The sequence below is a fragment of the Bos javanicus genome, chromosome 5, assembly GCF_032452875.1.
Source record: "Bos javanicus breed banteng chromosome 5, ARS-OSU_banteng_1.0, whole genome shotgun sequence".
NCBI lineage: Eukaryota > Metazoa > Chordata > Mammalia > Artiodactyla > Bovidae > Bos > Bos javanicus.
Window position 1 is genome coordinate 27623100 of NC_083872.1, and position 12123 is coordinate 27635222.

At 51.5% G+C, this 12123-nt stretch overlaps 1 protein-coding gene across 1 annotated transcript; it reads left to right on the forward strand.

Moving 5' to 3' along the window:
• The first annotated feature begins 3143 nt into the window (after window positions 1-3143).
• Window positions 3144-10087, forward strand: KRT4 (keratin 4). Its single transcript, XM_061415976.1, has 9 exons — window positions 3144-3719; window positions 5353-5567; window positions 6639-6699; window positions 7037-7132; window positions 7694-7858; window positions 8113-8238; window positions 8771-8991; window positions 9236-9270; window positions 9379-10087. The coding sequence occupies exons 1-9, from the start codon at window positions 3228-3230 to the stop codon at window positions 9615-9617; spliced, it is 1650 nt and encodes a 549-aa protein (XP_061271960.1). The 5' UTR covers window positions 3144-3227; the 3' UTR covers window positions 9618-10087.
• Window positions 10088-12123: the final 2036 nt, after the last annotated feature.

The window sequence follows — 12123 nt, forward strand, 5'->3', positions numbered from 1 at the left end:
GGTGAGGCAGGTGAGGGGTCTGAGCCCTGGGTTCTGCCCCTTCCCACCCTCAGGGCAGAAAAGCAGACAATCAGACCTCAGCTCCCCTAGAGGGTGGCTCCAGCTGTTCCCTGCTCCTTCAGCTGCAGCCTCAGCCATGCCCACTAGGGTGGAAATCGGTAAACCCTTGCATACTCGCGCCCTCAGAGCTGGTTCAAGGTTTGCTCAGGTGCCCAAATCTGGATTGACCACTGTACAAATTAGACAAACTGACTTTACATCAGGCAGGATGGTATGGGTGAGAGGCCAGGGAGGGCAGAGCCTTTGGGAATAGACTGATGTCAGTTGGGGTCCTAGCTCCATCACTGTGTGACCCTGGGGGCTACTTCACCGCCCCTGGGTCTTCCAAGTCATCATTTGTAAGCACCGTTGTGATGCTGACTACAGAGAGCTTCTAGGAAGATTCCATGATCACATGTATATAAAGCAGTCAGCACAGAGCCTGGCACAAAGCTGGCACTTCATAAATACTCACTGAGAGAAGGATGTCCAACCCTGACCTTCACAGGAGATGGTCTTGGCTCTAGAATGCTCCCCTACTACAGGTGGATGGACCATGGCTCGGGCTTTCTCCAGTGGACCTTTGATGGAACCCCGGTGGAGGGGGGTGTCTCCTGTCCCACTGCCATAGCCCTTCCAAACACTCATTTACTTAGAGGCCATCTGGACAGGTGCATAGGGAGCCCAGCAAAGACAGAGGTAGATGGGGACAGAGGGTGAGGTGTGGATGGGAAGTAGAGGAAGAGGAGGGCAGGGAGAGGCAATGAGGGTGGGGGTGGGGAGAGAGGAGCTGGCTGGAGGAGAGAGCTCCCAGCCAGTCCAGTCTTCCTGCAGCCTGGTTCCCATGACCTGGATCCATGCAGCACCTTCTCATCCCACGGGCCTCCTCAGTCTCTTTGCACGGAAGGGGCTGCTCATCTTTTTTTTTTTTTTTTGAATTATTTTTGGCTGCGCTGGGTCTGCGTTCCTGTGAGGGCTTTCTCTAGTTGCAGCAAGTGGGGGCTACTCTTCGTTGCAATGTTAGGGTTTCTCATTGCTGTGGCTTCTCTTGTTGCGGAGCCTGGGCTCTAGAGCGCAGGCTCAGTAGCTGTGGCACATGGGCTTAGTTGCTCCGTGGCATGCGGGATTGTCTTGGACCAGGGATCGAACCCTTGTCCTCTGCACTGGCAGGCAGATTCTTAGCCTCTGGACCTCCAGGGAAGTCTAGGGCTGCTTGTTTTTGCAGTGGCCAGTTTTCAGTTGGTCAGGGTCAGCTTGGGCCTGTGGGAATCACAAACGCCCTCTTCACTGCCGTTCCCCAGATTCGGGATAGTCTCATTAGAGATTGAGAAGAGATATAAAGATTCATCTGATTTCTCCTCAAAAGTGGCAACACCAAAGCCTGGGCAGGATGTAAGAATGAATGTCTCCAGACCTAGTGTGTACCAGGCACTGTAGGTACATCATCTCATGATCTATGAGATCATCTAAGATCTATGGGTTCTGAGACATTAGGTGACCTGCCCAAGACTGCACAGCCAGTTAGTAGCAACAGGTGGGATTTGAATACAGATCCACTGCACTCAGTGGGAAAGACTTTAAGTTCAAGCTTAAAACTAGGGTATTGTATTTGAAAACATTGCTCTGAGAAGGGGCTCATAGGTTTCATTATTCTGCCAAAGATGTCCCCATCACCCCATTGTTCCAGCTCCTGCCCCAAATGCTGAGACTGTTATGGGAAAACAGACATGGCCTGTCCTAGTGGGCCAAGCAAATGACTGGGCAGCAAATGGAGTAGCGTGGCACACAGTCAGGACCCAGGCTGGAGAGTGCTGACCTAGAATCTGGTAAATGCAGGCTGGAGTCCCAAGAAGGAATGGAAGTCCTGAGAGCCTGAGGCAGAGTCACCTGTATTTCGCCTCCAGCTCCATGCCTGGCAGATAGTAGGTTTTCAATAATTGTGTATCAAGCCAAGCTGAGTCTTTTTAAAAACTATTTGTTTATTTTTGGCTGCCCTGGGTCTTTGTTGCTGTGCACGAGCTTTCACTAATTACAGAGAGCTGGGGCTACTCTTTGTTGGGGTGCATGGACTTCTCATTGCAGCGGCTTCTCTTGTTGCAGAGCATGGGCTCTAGGGCATGTGGGCTTCAGTAGTTGCGGTGCATGGACTCTAGAGCTTGGGCTCAGTAATTGTGGCGCACAGGCTTGTAGTCTGTTGGCATGTGGAATCTCCCTGGACCAGGGATTGAACCCATGTACCCTGCATTGGCAGGTGGATTCTTAACCACTGTACTACCAAGGAAGTCCCAAGCTGAGTCCTGATCTACAGGTTTGGAAGTCTAGCAGGCTGGACTATGGATTTCCCCTTTTGTATATATGTGTGTGTGCTTGTTAGTTGCTTAGTCGTGTCTGACTCTGTGTGACCCCATGGACTGTAGCCCACCAGGCTTCTCTATCCATGGGATTCTTCAAGCAAGAATACTGGATGGATTTCCAGGCCCTCCTCCAGGGGATCTTCCTGACCCAGGGGTTGAACCTAGGTTTCCTGCATTGCAGGCGGACTCTTTTCCATCTGAGATACTGGGGACACACTTTTCGGGGCCAAGTGCACACAGAGGAATAGAAATGCTGGTGACAAATATACGTGCAGTCTCTGACAGGTTACAGAGCCCTCGTTCCTTGTAATCTCAGGATCTTGACAGAAGGTGAAGGCAAATATTTGTATTATTTCCAATTTATGGGTGAAGCAACTGAGCACCAGAGAATGACTAGCTGCAGGTTTGCAAAGCGTGCATTTGAAGTCAGCCTCTCAGGTTCCAAATTCTGTGGAGTGAGCGACAGAGCAACGGTTGTCTTGTCTGGAGCAGGGAGGCCCCTGGAGGCTGGTGAGATTAGAGTGCAGTGTCGGGTGGGGGGGCGGTGGTGACCCAGGAGGCCCTGGGACACTGGTTCAGCTTCTCGGGGAAGAGAGTGTGCCCTCCGAATGACTTCTGTAGGTGTGTTTGTGACATGTTCAGCAGGTGCAAGAAGGATGGGCCAGTGCCAAAGGCCAAGCCCAGAGATGTTTCAGATTTTTCCCTTTATGCCCCTGCAACCAAGCCCTGCTTTCCAGCACATATAAGAGACCCAGACTGGTGCTGCTGCAGTCAGTGACCTGGCCCCTCTTGCTTCTCCCTGACAACTCTGAGCTTGCTCCTCTCTCTCCAGTCATGATCGCCAGACAGCAGTATGTGCGAGGCGGGCCCCGTGGCTTTAGCTGCGGCTCGGCCATCGTAGGTGGGGTCAAGAAGGCTGCTTTCAGCTCGGCCTCCATGTCCGGGGGTGCAGGCCGCTGCTCCTCTGGGGGCTTCGGCAGCAGAAGCCTCTACAACCTTGGGGGGAACAAGAGCATCTCCATCAGCATGGCCGGGTGCCGGCAGGGTGCTGGCTTCGGGGCTGCAGGTGGCTTTGGGGCTGCTGGAGGTTTTGGCTCTGGTTTCGGCGCTGGTGGCTTTGGCAGTGGATTCGGGGGCTCCTTCGGTGGACGAGGTGGTGCTGGCTTCCCGGTCTGCCCTGCTGGAGGGATTCAGGAAGTCACCATCAACCAGAGCCTGCTGACCCCACTCCACGTGGAGATTGACCCTGAGATCCAGAAGGTCCGGACTGAGGAGCGTGAGCAGATCAAGCTCCTTAACAACAAGTTTGCCTCCTTCATCGACAAGGTGAGTGGCCCCTTGGTCAGATAAGGTGGTAGAAGCCAGGGCTTCTGAGTCCCAGCATCTCATACCTAATCCTGCTGCAGACTTAGGAAACCTGTGGATTTCTCTGGGCCTCTGTTTCCTACCTGGTTAAGGAGAACCGTTACTCTTTCTCTTTTATCCTGTGGCTGGTGGGAAAACAGGCTGCTCAAAGCAGTTCAATGTTTGAATTTCCCTGAGGTTGCTATGTGCTTCTGGGCAAATCATTCAACTTTTCTGGGCCCAGTCACCCCAGCTATAAAACGGGTACATCGTTTCTCTGCTTTTTCTCTAGATTTTGGTTTCAGAAATAACATGTTTAATAATATAGTTCATTCATTCTAGCTAATACGATTGCTTAACTACTGGCACTTCCGATTTTGGGGCAGAAGAAAACCAGGCTGCTTTCTCAAATGAGAGAGGGACTGACTCCAGTGGCAGATTCCAGGGCCCATGAGGACCTCAGAAGGTCATCGTGTTCATCCTCCTGACTGGGCAAAATTGCTCATTTTGGGGTCTTTTTGAAGAGGGAGTGGGCTGAATCTCTCCTTTTTTTTTTTTTTTGTAGTCTACTTTCCTTCTCCTTGCAAGGTCTAGAGGTTCAAGACTTTTGCGCTGTATGCCATGTTTATGTGTGATGGATAATAGTAGACAGATTAGTTCCACAGAGTCATTAATTCCAAGACGAATGACCGAATGGGTGGGTGAGCACATTTGGCCCAGGGTGCCCTGGTTCTCTGTGCAATGAAGTCTCAGTTCTCTTAGATGAATGGGGCAAGAATGAACGATCTTGGCGTAGATTGAATGGGAATATTTGTTCTTGCTAGCTTGAAGAAATCCCTAGTAGCTTAAAAGGGCTTCACTATGACTCTAGGACCTACAGGTGCAAAAGTAAGACTGACGGTTGGGTGCTTACTTGTCTTATCTCCCATCATCGGTTTAAGTTCAAATCATGATCAGTCACCCTTATCTGCTTTCTTTTCTATTCTGAGGCACATAAAGTGGAAATGTCATGCTACACCTTGGTTTATCTGGCTAGATCTCTTCCTAGAGGGAAAGTTCAGGGAAGTTCCCTTGCAGGACTGAGTCTATGAGACTCAGAATATGTCTAGTGCTGGATCTTAGACATTTTATATTCCATTCTGCACAGGTTCACAGAGACACACGAGGTCTATTTATAAGAAAGCTTGTTTAAAAACATCTTCAGTGAGTTTATGATTCCTTTGCCTTGGGTGAGGTCACACTGAGTGCAATAGCCCCTAGGCTCTGGTTGTATTTCCTGAATTTATTTTATTATTTCATAGAAGTTCAATGTTCTTCTCAGCAATTCTTCCCAGGCCTTCTGGACCCCTGTGGTCCAGTTGTTCTTGCTGCACAGTCAGGCCCCGATGCGTGGGCTCTGCTCTGTTCTTCCCAACACATGTGGCCCACTTGTTTCCGTGGAGGGGGGTTGCCATACTGACTCCAGCAGATGGTGCCTGAAGTTGTAAGGTGGTGGCCTTACTCTGAAGGCTCTTGGGCTTCCAGGTTGGCTTGGGTTGACTGGGTTGGTGTGGTCCAGCCCTCCTGCCAGAGTTTCAGGGTCTCATCAGTTGGTTGGTGCCTTTGTTAAATACAGGTGCGGTTCTTAGAGCAGCAGAACAAGGTGCTAGAGACCAAGTGGAAACTCCTCCAGCAGCAGACGACTACCACATCTGTCAAAAACCTTGAGCCCTTCTTTGAGGCCTACATCAATGCCCTGAGGAAGCAGGTGGATTCCTTAGCCAACGACAAAGGACGCCTGCAGTCTGAGCTGAAGATCATGCAGGACAGCGTGGAGGACTATAAGACCAAGTATGTAGGGAGCGAATGCCGTCCAGCAAATCTGACTGTGCCCCGGCCAGGGGCTCCTCTTCAGTCATTTAGATTCCCAGGCTCAGAAGAGACCCTGAAGAGTCAGGGATGACCTCCAGTCTGTTCTGCATCTACATGGTCACTTTTTAAAATAGGATGTCATCAGCTCTAAGTTGCCCCAAACAGAAAATGAGTGATAGGTCCAGGGAGCTGGGCGTGGCATATACCAAACAGATGGAAAGTAACACAGCAGGCTGAGGAGAATACAGGCTGTAAGGAGAGATGGACCTGCTTGGCATACTGATTCTTCCACTTACGAAGCTGTGTGATCTTGGCCGGCTTGCTTAACCTCTCTGAATCTTAGTTTTCTTCATCTTTATTATTATTATTTATTGGCAGCACTGTGCAGACTGTGGGATCTTAGTTCCCTGACCTAGGATCAAACTCATGCCCCCCTGCAGAGGGAGTGCAGAGTCTTAACCAGTGGACCATCAAGGAAGTCCTTCTTCATCTTTAAAATGGGAATAATAGTTCCACCTTATAGGTTGAGAGAATTAAATGACATTAAATGAGATAGAGAAAGCAGGTAGCATAGTGCTGGGCGTACAATGACCATTGAATGCATAGTAGCTTTTAGTATGCTCATTATGGGATGAAACAGAAAAATACCAGCTCCCTCTCTCAATTCACTCTCATACCAAAGAAAAAGAACTGGAGCATTGGCAACTCTCCTAAGAATTTAGTCCACCTAATAGCCAAAGGACAGCTCTTCTACTGAAATAAAATCAACCAGATCATGCTTGTTCTCCTCCTCACATCTTATCTCTTGCAAACAGTCTTTTTAAATTTTGTTTTTCACTCCTCTGAATAAACTAGAATCTAGACTGTTATCTCAAACAAGGTCATTACTCAGCAAATGTAAATGAAATTAATATCTGCATGAACGTGGGGAAATGTAGCCAATTAGATGGATTTTTTTCCAATAGATGTTTGAAAACCAGCAGGAAAGAGTGAGAAACACTAGCTCCCTGTGGAGCTATTGTCTTTTCTTTCTCATCTTCCCACTCCCAGGTATGAAGATGAAATCAACAAACGCACAGCTGCTGAAAATGACTTTGTGGTCCTCAAGAAGGTGAGGGTTGAAGGAGGGTAGGGATGTGCTCCCAATTCCCTCAGGAGTGGTCTTTGGCTTGAATCACGGGTTTGGTTCATCCTGACCTTCTCCCCCACCCCCCGCTCCACCCTTCCTTAGTACTATCCAGATCTCACTGAATTAGGAATTAAGGCTGTGAAAAAAGCCCATACGGATAATTAACTTCCATGTCTGCAGGTGGCTTTAGGGGCAGAACAGGCCAAATAAGGTGAGGCCCTTACCACCTCACCTGGTGCTACCTGTGTGTCACATAATGCCCCCTGCCCCTCATTGGAATGCTTGTACCTTATCTCTTATCCTCCCTTCTCCTCTGCAGGACGTGGATGCTGCCTACATGAACAAGGTGGAGCTGGAGGCCAAGGTGGATGCCCTGAACGATGAGATCAACTTCCTGAGGGTCCTCTATGCTGCGGTGAGGACTCCATCTTCAACCCCCCCCATTTAGGGAAGGCCTCCACCTGTGAGGCTGCTGGTTGGAATTGACAGTCCTTTGAAAGGACTCCACCTCCCTTACTTCAGGGCCATGAGCTCTCAGCAAGATCATGGATAGAAAGGATTGAAGTGACAGATTCAACTGAAACCGAGAGATTCTCTAAACCAGAGGTTGTCTTAGAGGATTAGATCTGAAGTTTGCACGGGATAGAAGTGATTGCTGTCTAGCATTTCTCCAGTGAGCAAGATCATTATCTTCCCTTCCATGCCAATATACTTGAGCCTCCTGACCTGGAGTGACTTGTGGTCCTCAGGGAGCAGGGAAGACTACAGGCATTGCTCTTCTGTCCTGAGATGTCACCAGCCACTTGATTTCTACATAGAAATTTACCCCTCCTCCTCTTCTGTATACTTTGGGAATGCCAAGTCAGCTCCCATCTGAGCCTGTGGCATGGCCATTTCCATGATGATGGTGGGTCTCTGGTGTCAGAGATTAGGGAAGACCCTCCAGTAGGCCTGATATGAGACATTTTCCCTGCAGGAGCTGTCCCAGATGCAGACCCAGGTCAGCGACACATCCGTGGTTCTCTCCATGGACAACAACCGCAATCTGGACCTGGACAGCATCATTGCTGAGGTCCGGGCCCAGTATGAGGAGATCGCCCAGAGGAGCAAGGCTGAGGCTGAGGCCCTGTACCAGATCAAGGTGAGTGCTGGGGGTCTTTCTGGAGTTGGTGGCTTCTGGGGCTCTGCTTTTGATGTCTGTGAGCAAGCCATCATCAGCTCGAGCCCAAGAGAAGTCAGAGGTAAACTGATTCTTCTGGGCATCACTGATCCTGGTCTGCCTGGAGATTATGTGACATTTTGTATTACCCCTGCCATCTGTGGCTATTCTTGCTGAGTTCATTGGAGGATAGACCTCACCCAAACAACCCTGACCCTTGCTTCCCTGGGTCTCAGGTCCAGCAGCTTCAGACCTCAGTGGACCAACATGGAGACAGCCTGAGGAACACCAAGAATGAGATTTCAGAGCTTAACAGGTTGATCCAGAGGCTGCGGGCTGAGATCGAGAACGTCAAGAAGCAGGTAGGTGTCACCTCTACCTGAGAGCCTCACTACAGGGCCAGGGGCCCAAGATATGTCTCAGAGTAGACAAGCAGACAAGGCATGAGGCTGGAAGACTTTGAGCTGGTCTGCAGGGGATTTGTAGCTCTTTGCACAAGGAAATGGCAATCCACTCCAGTATTCTTGCCTGGGAAATCCCATGGACAGAGGAGCTGGTGGGCTATAGTCCATGGGGTGGCAAAGAGTTGGACACGACTTAGTTACTGAAAACGGACAAGTCATACCCAAATCTTTTCAGCAGTAACCTAGTTAACATAATATGACACCTCAGTAAATAAGGTTTCTTGGCTCTTTTTCATTGTTTGTTTTATTTTGTTGAATTGGTGGACTCTAGCAGGAGTGAATAAAATGCATGAGTCAGGGAAGGTGGGGAGGACAGACAGAATCCTAACATCCTAAGCCAAGTAAAGTGGCTACAGGAGAGGGGACAGATTTCGAGGTCTTGACAACAGGCCCTAATGATTGACTGCCTGTCCCTTGCCATTGTCTTCAGTGCCAGACTCTGCAGGGATCCGTGGCCGACGCAGAGCAGCGTGGGGAGGTGGCCCTAAAGGATGCCTACAGCAAGCGCACGGAGCTAGAGGCCGCCCTGCAGAAGGCCAAGGAGGAGCTGGCCCGGGTGCTGCGAGAGTACCAGGAGCTCATGAGCGTCAAGCTGGCCCTGGACATCGAGATTGCCACCTACCGCAAGCTGCTGGAGGGCGAGGAGTGCCGGTGAGTGGGGAAGGCAGGGTGGGAACAGGGGAAACGGAGAGGGTCCAGAGCCATGACCAGTCCAGGGCGCCTCTGCTGCACCGCTTGCTTCAGTGCTGGTGTGTTATAAACCGGGATGTTACATGCAGGTTCACATTCAGGCCTCAATTCAGCTTAACAAGGGGGAGGGTGCTTGCCACCGGCTTGTTGAATGAAGCGTGGCTCCAGGCTTGCTGAGGTTCACTGCTCTTTCTCTCCCCTACAGAATGTCTGGAGAATGCCAGAGTGCTGTGAGCATCTGTAAGTACTGTCTGCTCCCTACTGTGGCTGTTTGTTCACCCTGGTTTGGGGTGAGATTCCCAGTAACAGTGCTGATGGAGTTACCTTGTTCTTGCCTTTTTCCCGCAGCTGTGGTTGGTGGAGCTGCCAGCGCAGGAGGCCTCGGTGGAGCATTAGGAGGCAGCTCTGGATTTGGCCTGGGCTCTGGCTCCTGCGCAGTTGGCCTCGGTGGAGGGTTAGGAGGCAGCTCCGGATTTGGCCTGGGTTCTGGCTCTGGAAGTGGCTTTGGATTTGGTGGTGGCATCGGCGGCAGTTCCAGTGGCAAGATCATCTCTACCACCACCGTGTCCAAGAAATCCTTCCGATAAAGGAGACGGGGGCCCTGCAGCCCTCTGCGGCCAGCCTGCCCAGCCCTGGTGTCTCTGCTTCCTTCACCTCTACCTCCACTCTCCTTTCCTGGGGCTCATCTTACCGGTGTCACCTCAGTGCCAGGACATGGACTCTGCCCTCTTAGAGTTTGGTAGCTTCTTCCCATTTGGGCTTGTGATCCAGCTGGAATGGGAGAGGTGTCGGCTGACTCTTTACCTCCCATCGACAGAGGAGAATCCAACCAGGTGCCTCATCTCCAGGATTATCAGGGTCATGTGTCCCCTCCCAGCCCAACGCTGCCTCCTACCAGATCCTGCATCTCACTCTACATCAGGACCAAACTCCTCCATCACCGGGCAGCAACCGACCCTGCAAGGTCGGGACAAGAACCCCTGAGTACCCTGTCCACTCTTCTCCTTCCCTTTATCCATCTTCGGGTGAATCTTCAATAAAACACCTTTGTCATTCATCTCTGAGCAGTTGTGTTGTTCCTTGGGAGAAGTCCCCAGAATTCTGGTAAAAGGGAAAGAGGCTGGGGCCCAAGGGATCTGTCAGTCCCTATTAAGGTCATCTGCCCAGATTATTGGGAGAGAAGTGCGGTGTGTGAAGCCTGAAGGCTGCCTTCAGAATAGGAGCACAGACTCAAAACAGCCAACAGTTGTACAGAGACCGCTCATTGCAGGCAAGCAGGGCAGTACCATTTCAGTGCTGAGACTCAGGCATCTGGAGGGAAGGGGTGCAAGTGTGGAGGCGTGGGGCGTAGGGCAGGTATGGGGACAGGCAGTCAGGGGTCTCCACTGAATACAGAACAAGAGGTTATGGCGCTTATGGAGAGTTCATGCTTAGTGTCTAGCAAGGCCTCCTTGTCTTCATGGAACTCCAGGCACCGGCTCTCCCTCCAGGTCAGCAAGGCTTTCAGGAACTTGTTGGCACAATCAACAAGGTCACGGTTGTTGGATGGAGCAGTGAAAACACGTTGCTCTAATAGAGCTCTCATGCCGAGCTCACTTGCCCCTGTCCTCAGGTGACTCTGTCAGGGTTATCTGAATGGCCGTCCCTGTGTGGTGGGAGAGTGGAGGCAGTAGAGGATGCCTGACTGGGGCCAGCCCTGGAGGTTCTGGTTGGACAATCGGAGGTGGGGGTCGGGGTGTACAGCCTTTGGGGACCCTCTGTTCTGGACCGATGATACCTGGAGCATCACCATCTTCCCTTCTTCAGCAAAGTTCCAGTGTGCGGTCTGACCTGTATCCCTCTTGCTGTGTTTGCAGGTTGCACTCCCCTCCCCCCTCCGCTGTCAGTTGGTGCCTCCCACCCTCCATTGCCAGGGAGTGTCTGCAGACTCCAATCGTTCCACATGGTGCCTCCCACCTTACTGTGTGCAGACGAAGGGCACACGGTTTGCCCAGGCTGGTCTCTGCTCACAGGCAGGCTTAGGGCAGCAGGGCAGAGCAGTGAAGGGTGCACCTCAGGGGCTTGTGCTCCCTGGCGGGGGCCTCCTACCAGAAGCAGCCGCTCCCTGGGCTTGCTGGCTGCTCCTTCACAAGTTAATCTCCGCATTGTCCCGGGGCTCACTCCGTGGGCAGAGCAGGAAGTCTTGGACTTCTTCCCCTCACTGCACCCCTCCCCTGGGTTGGATGCTGAATAGGCCTTTTCCCTGAGCTTCTGGGGTGGAAGGAGGAGTCAAGGATTAAAAGCAGGGGAGGGGCTTCTCAAGTTCACCCCCCAGGAAGCTGCAGGTCACAGTGAGCCACACCAGAAGCTGAAACCCAGAAGCCTGGCAGATTAATGCGGGCGGGAGCACAGGAGTGTCACTGCGGGGCCTCCCAGGCCCTTCTCAGTTGAATTAAACAACTTGCAAAGTTAGATCGTAGAGGAGACATGTACGTGTGTATCTTTGCATAGACAGGTTTGTATTTGTAGGCAAGCAGCTACGCAGATGTGTTTTTAAAATTTATTTAAGAAGGCTCCTGTTTAACATAAAAGAGCCCCTTAGGGAGGTGGCTGAGGGAGCTGTGACCCCCTTTGTGGCCCCTTCAGGATTCGGTGCTAGGGCAAAGGGAAGGGTGGGCCGAGAGAAAAAGGTGCCACTTTAGCACCTGCTCCATCTTTTGCTGTGTTGAAGATCGGGACTCAACAGTAGACTCTTTCTCCCATGTTGGTGAGGTGGTGGAAGGGGGCAGGTATGTGAACTGACAGAGGGTGGGACTCTAACCTTTTCTGAGAGGCACCCTTTCTTCTAGGAAGTCTCCTGGGAGCCGTTCCACCCTCTTGGCTCACCCTGCTGGGTCTCCCTTAGGCCTCCTGGGGCCTCCTTCTGATCACACTCCCTTCTCTGCATGCTGTTCCGAGGCCTGCAGACTTCCTCTCATCAGACCGGAAGCTTTCTGTCGGAAAATCCACAGTCTGAGGACTTCGGCTGGACAGGCTTCACTGCGGGGCTGTCTCCCTTGGGGAGGACATAGCTTCATGTGACTGTGGGTTCATGAGTATGGGGGTTGTTGGGGA

What these genes read in the sequence shown, in the direction of transcription:
- KRT4 (XM_061415976.1), top strand. Translation starts at nt 3,228, where the DNA reads ATGATCGCCAGACAGCAGTATGTGCGAGGCGGGCCCCGTGGCTTTAGC. An exon ending in GTGGAGGACTATAAGACCAA is followed by an intron (nt 5,568 to 6,638) that starts GTATGTAGGGAG and finishes TCCCACTCCCAG; the next exon opens with GTATGAAGATGAAATCAACA. An exon ending in TGAGGGTCCTCTATGCTGCG is followed by an intron (nt 7,133 to 7,693) that starts GTGAGGACTCCA and finishes TTTTCCCTGCAG; the next exon opens with GAGCTGTCCCAGATGCAGAC.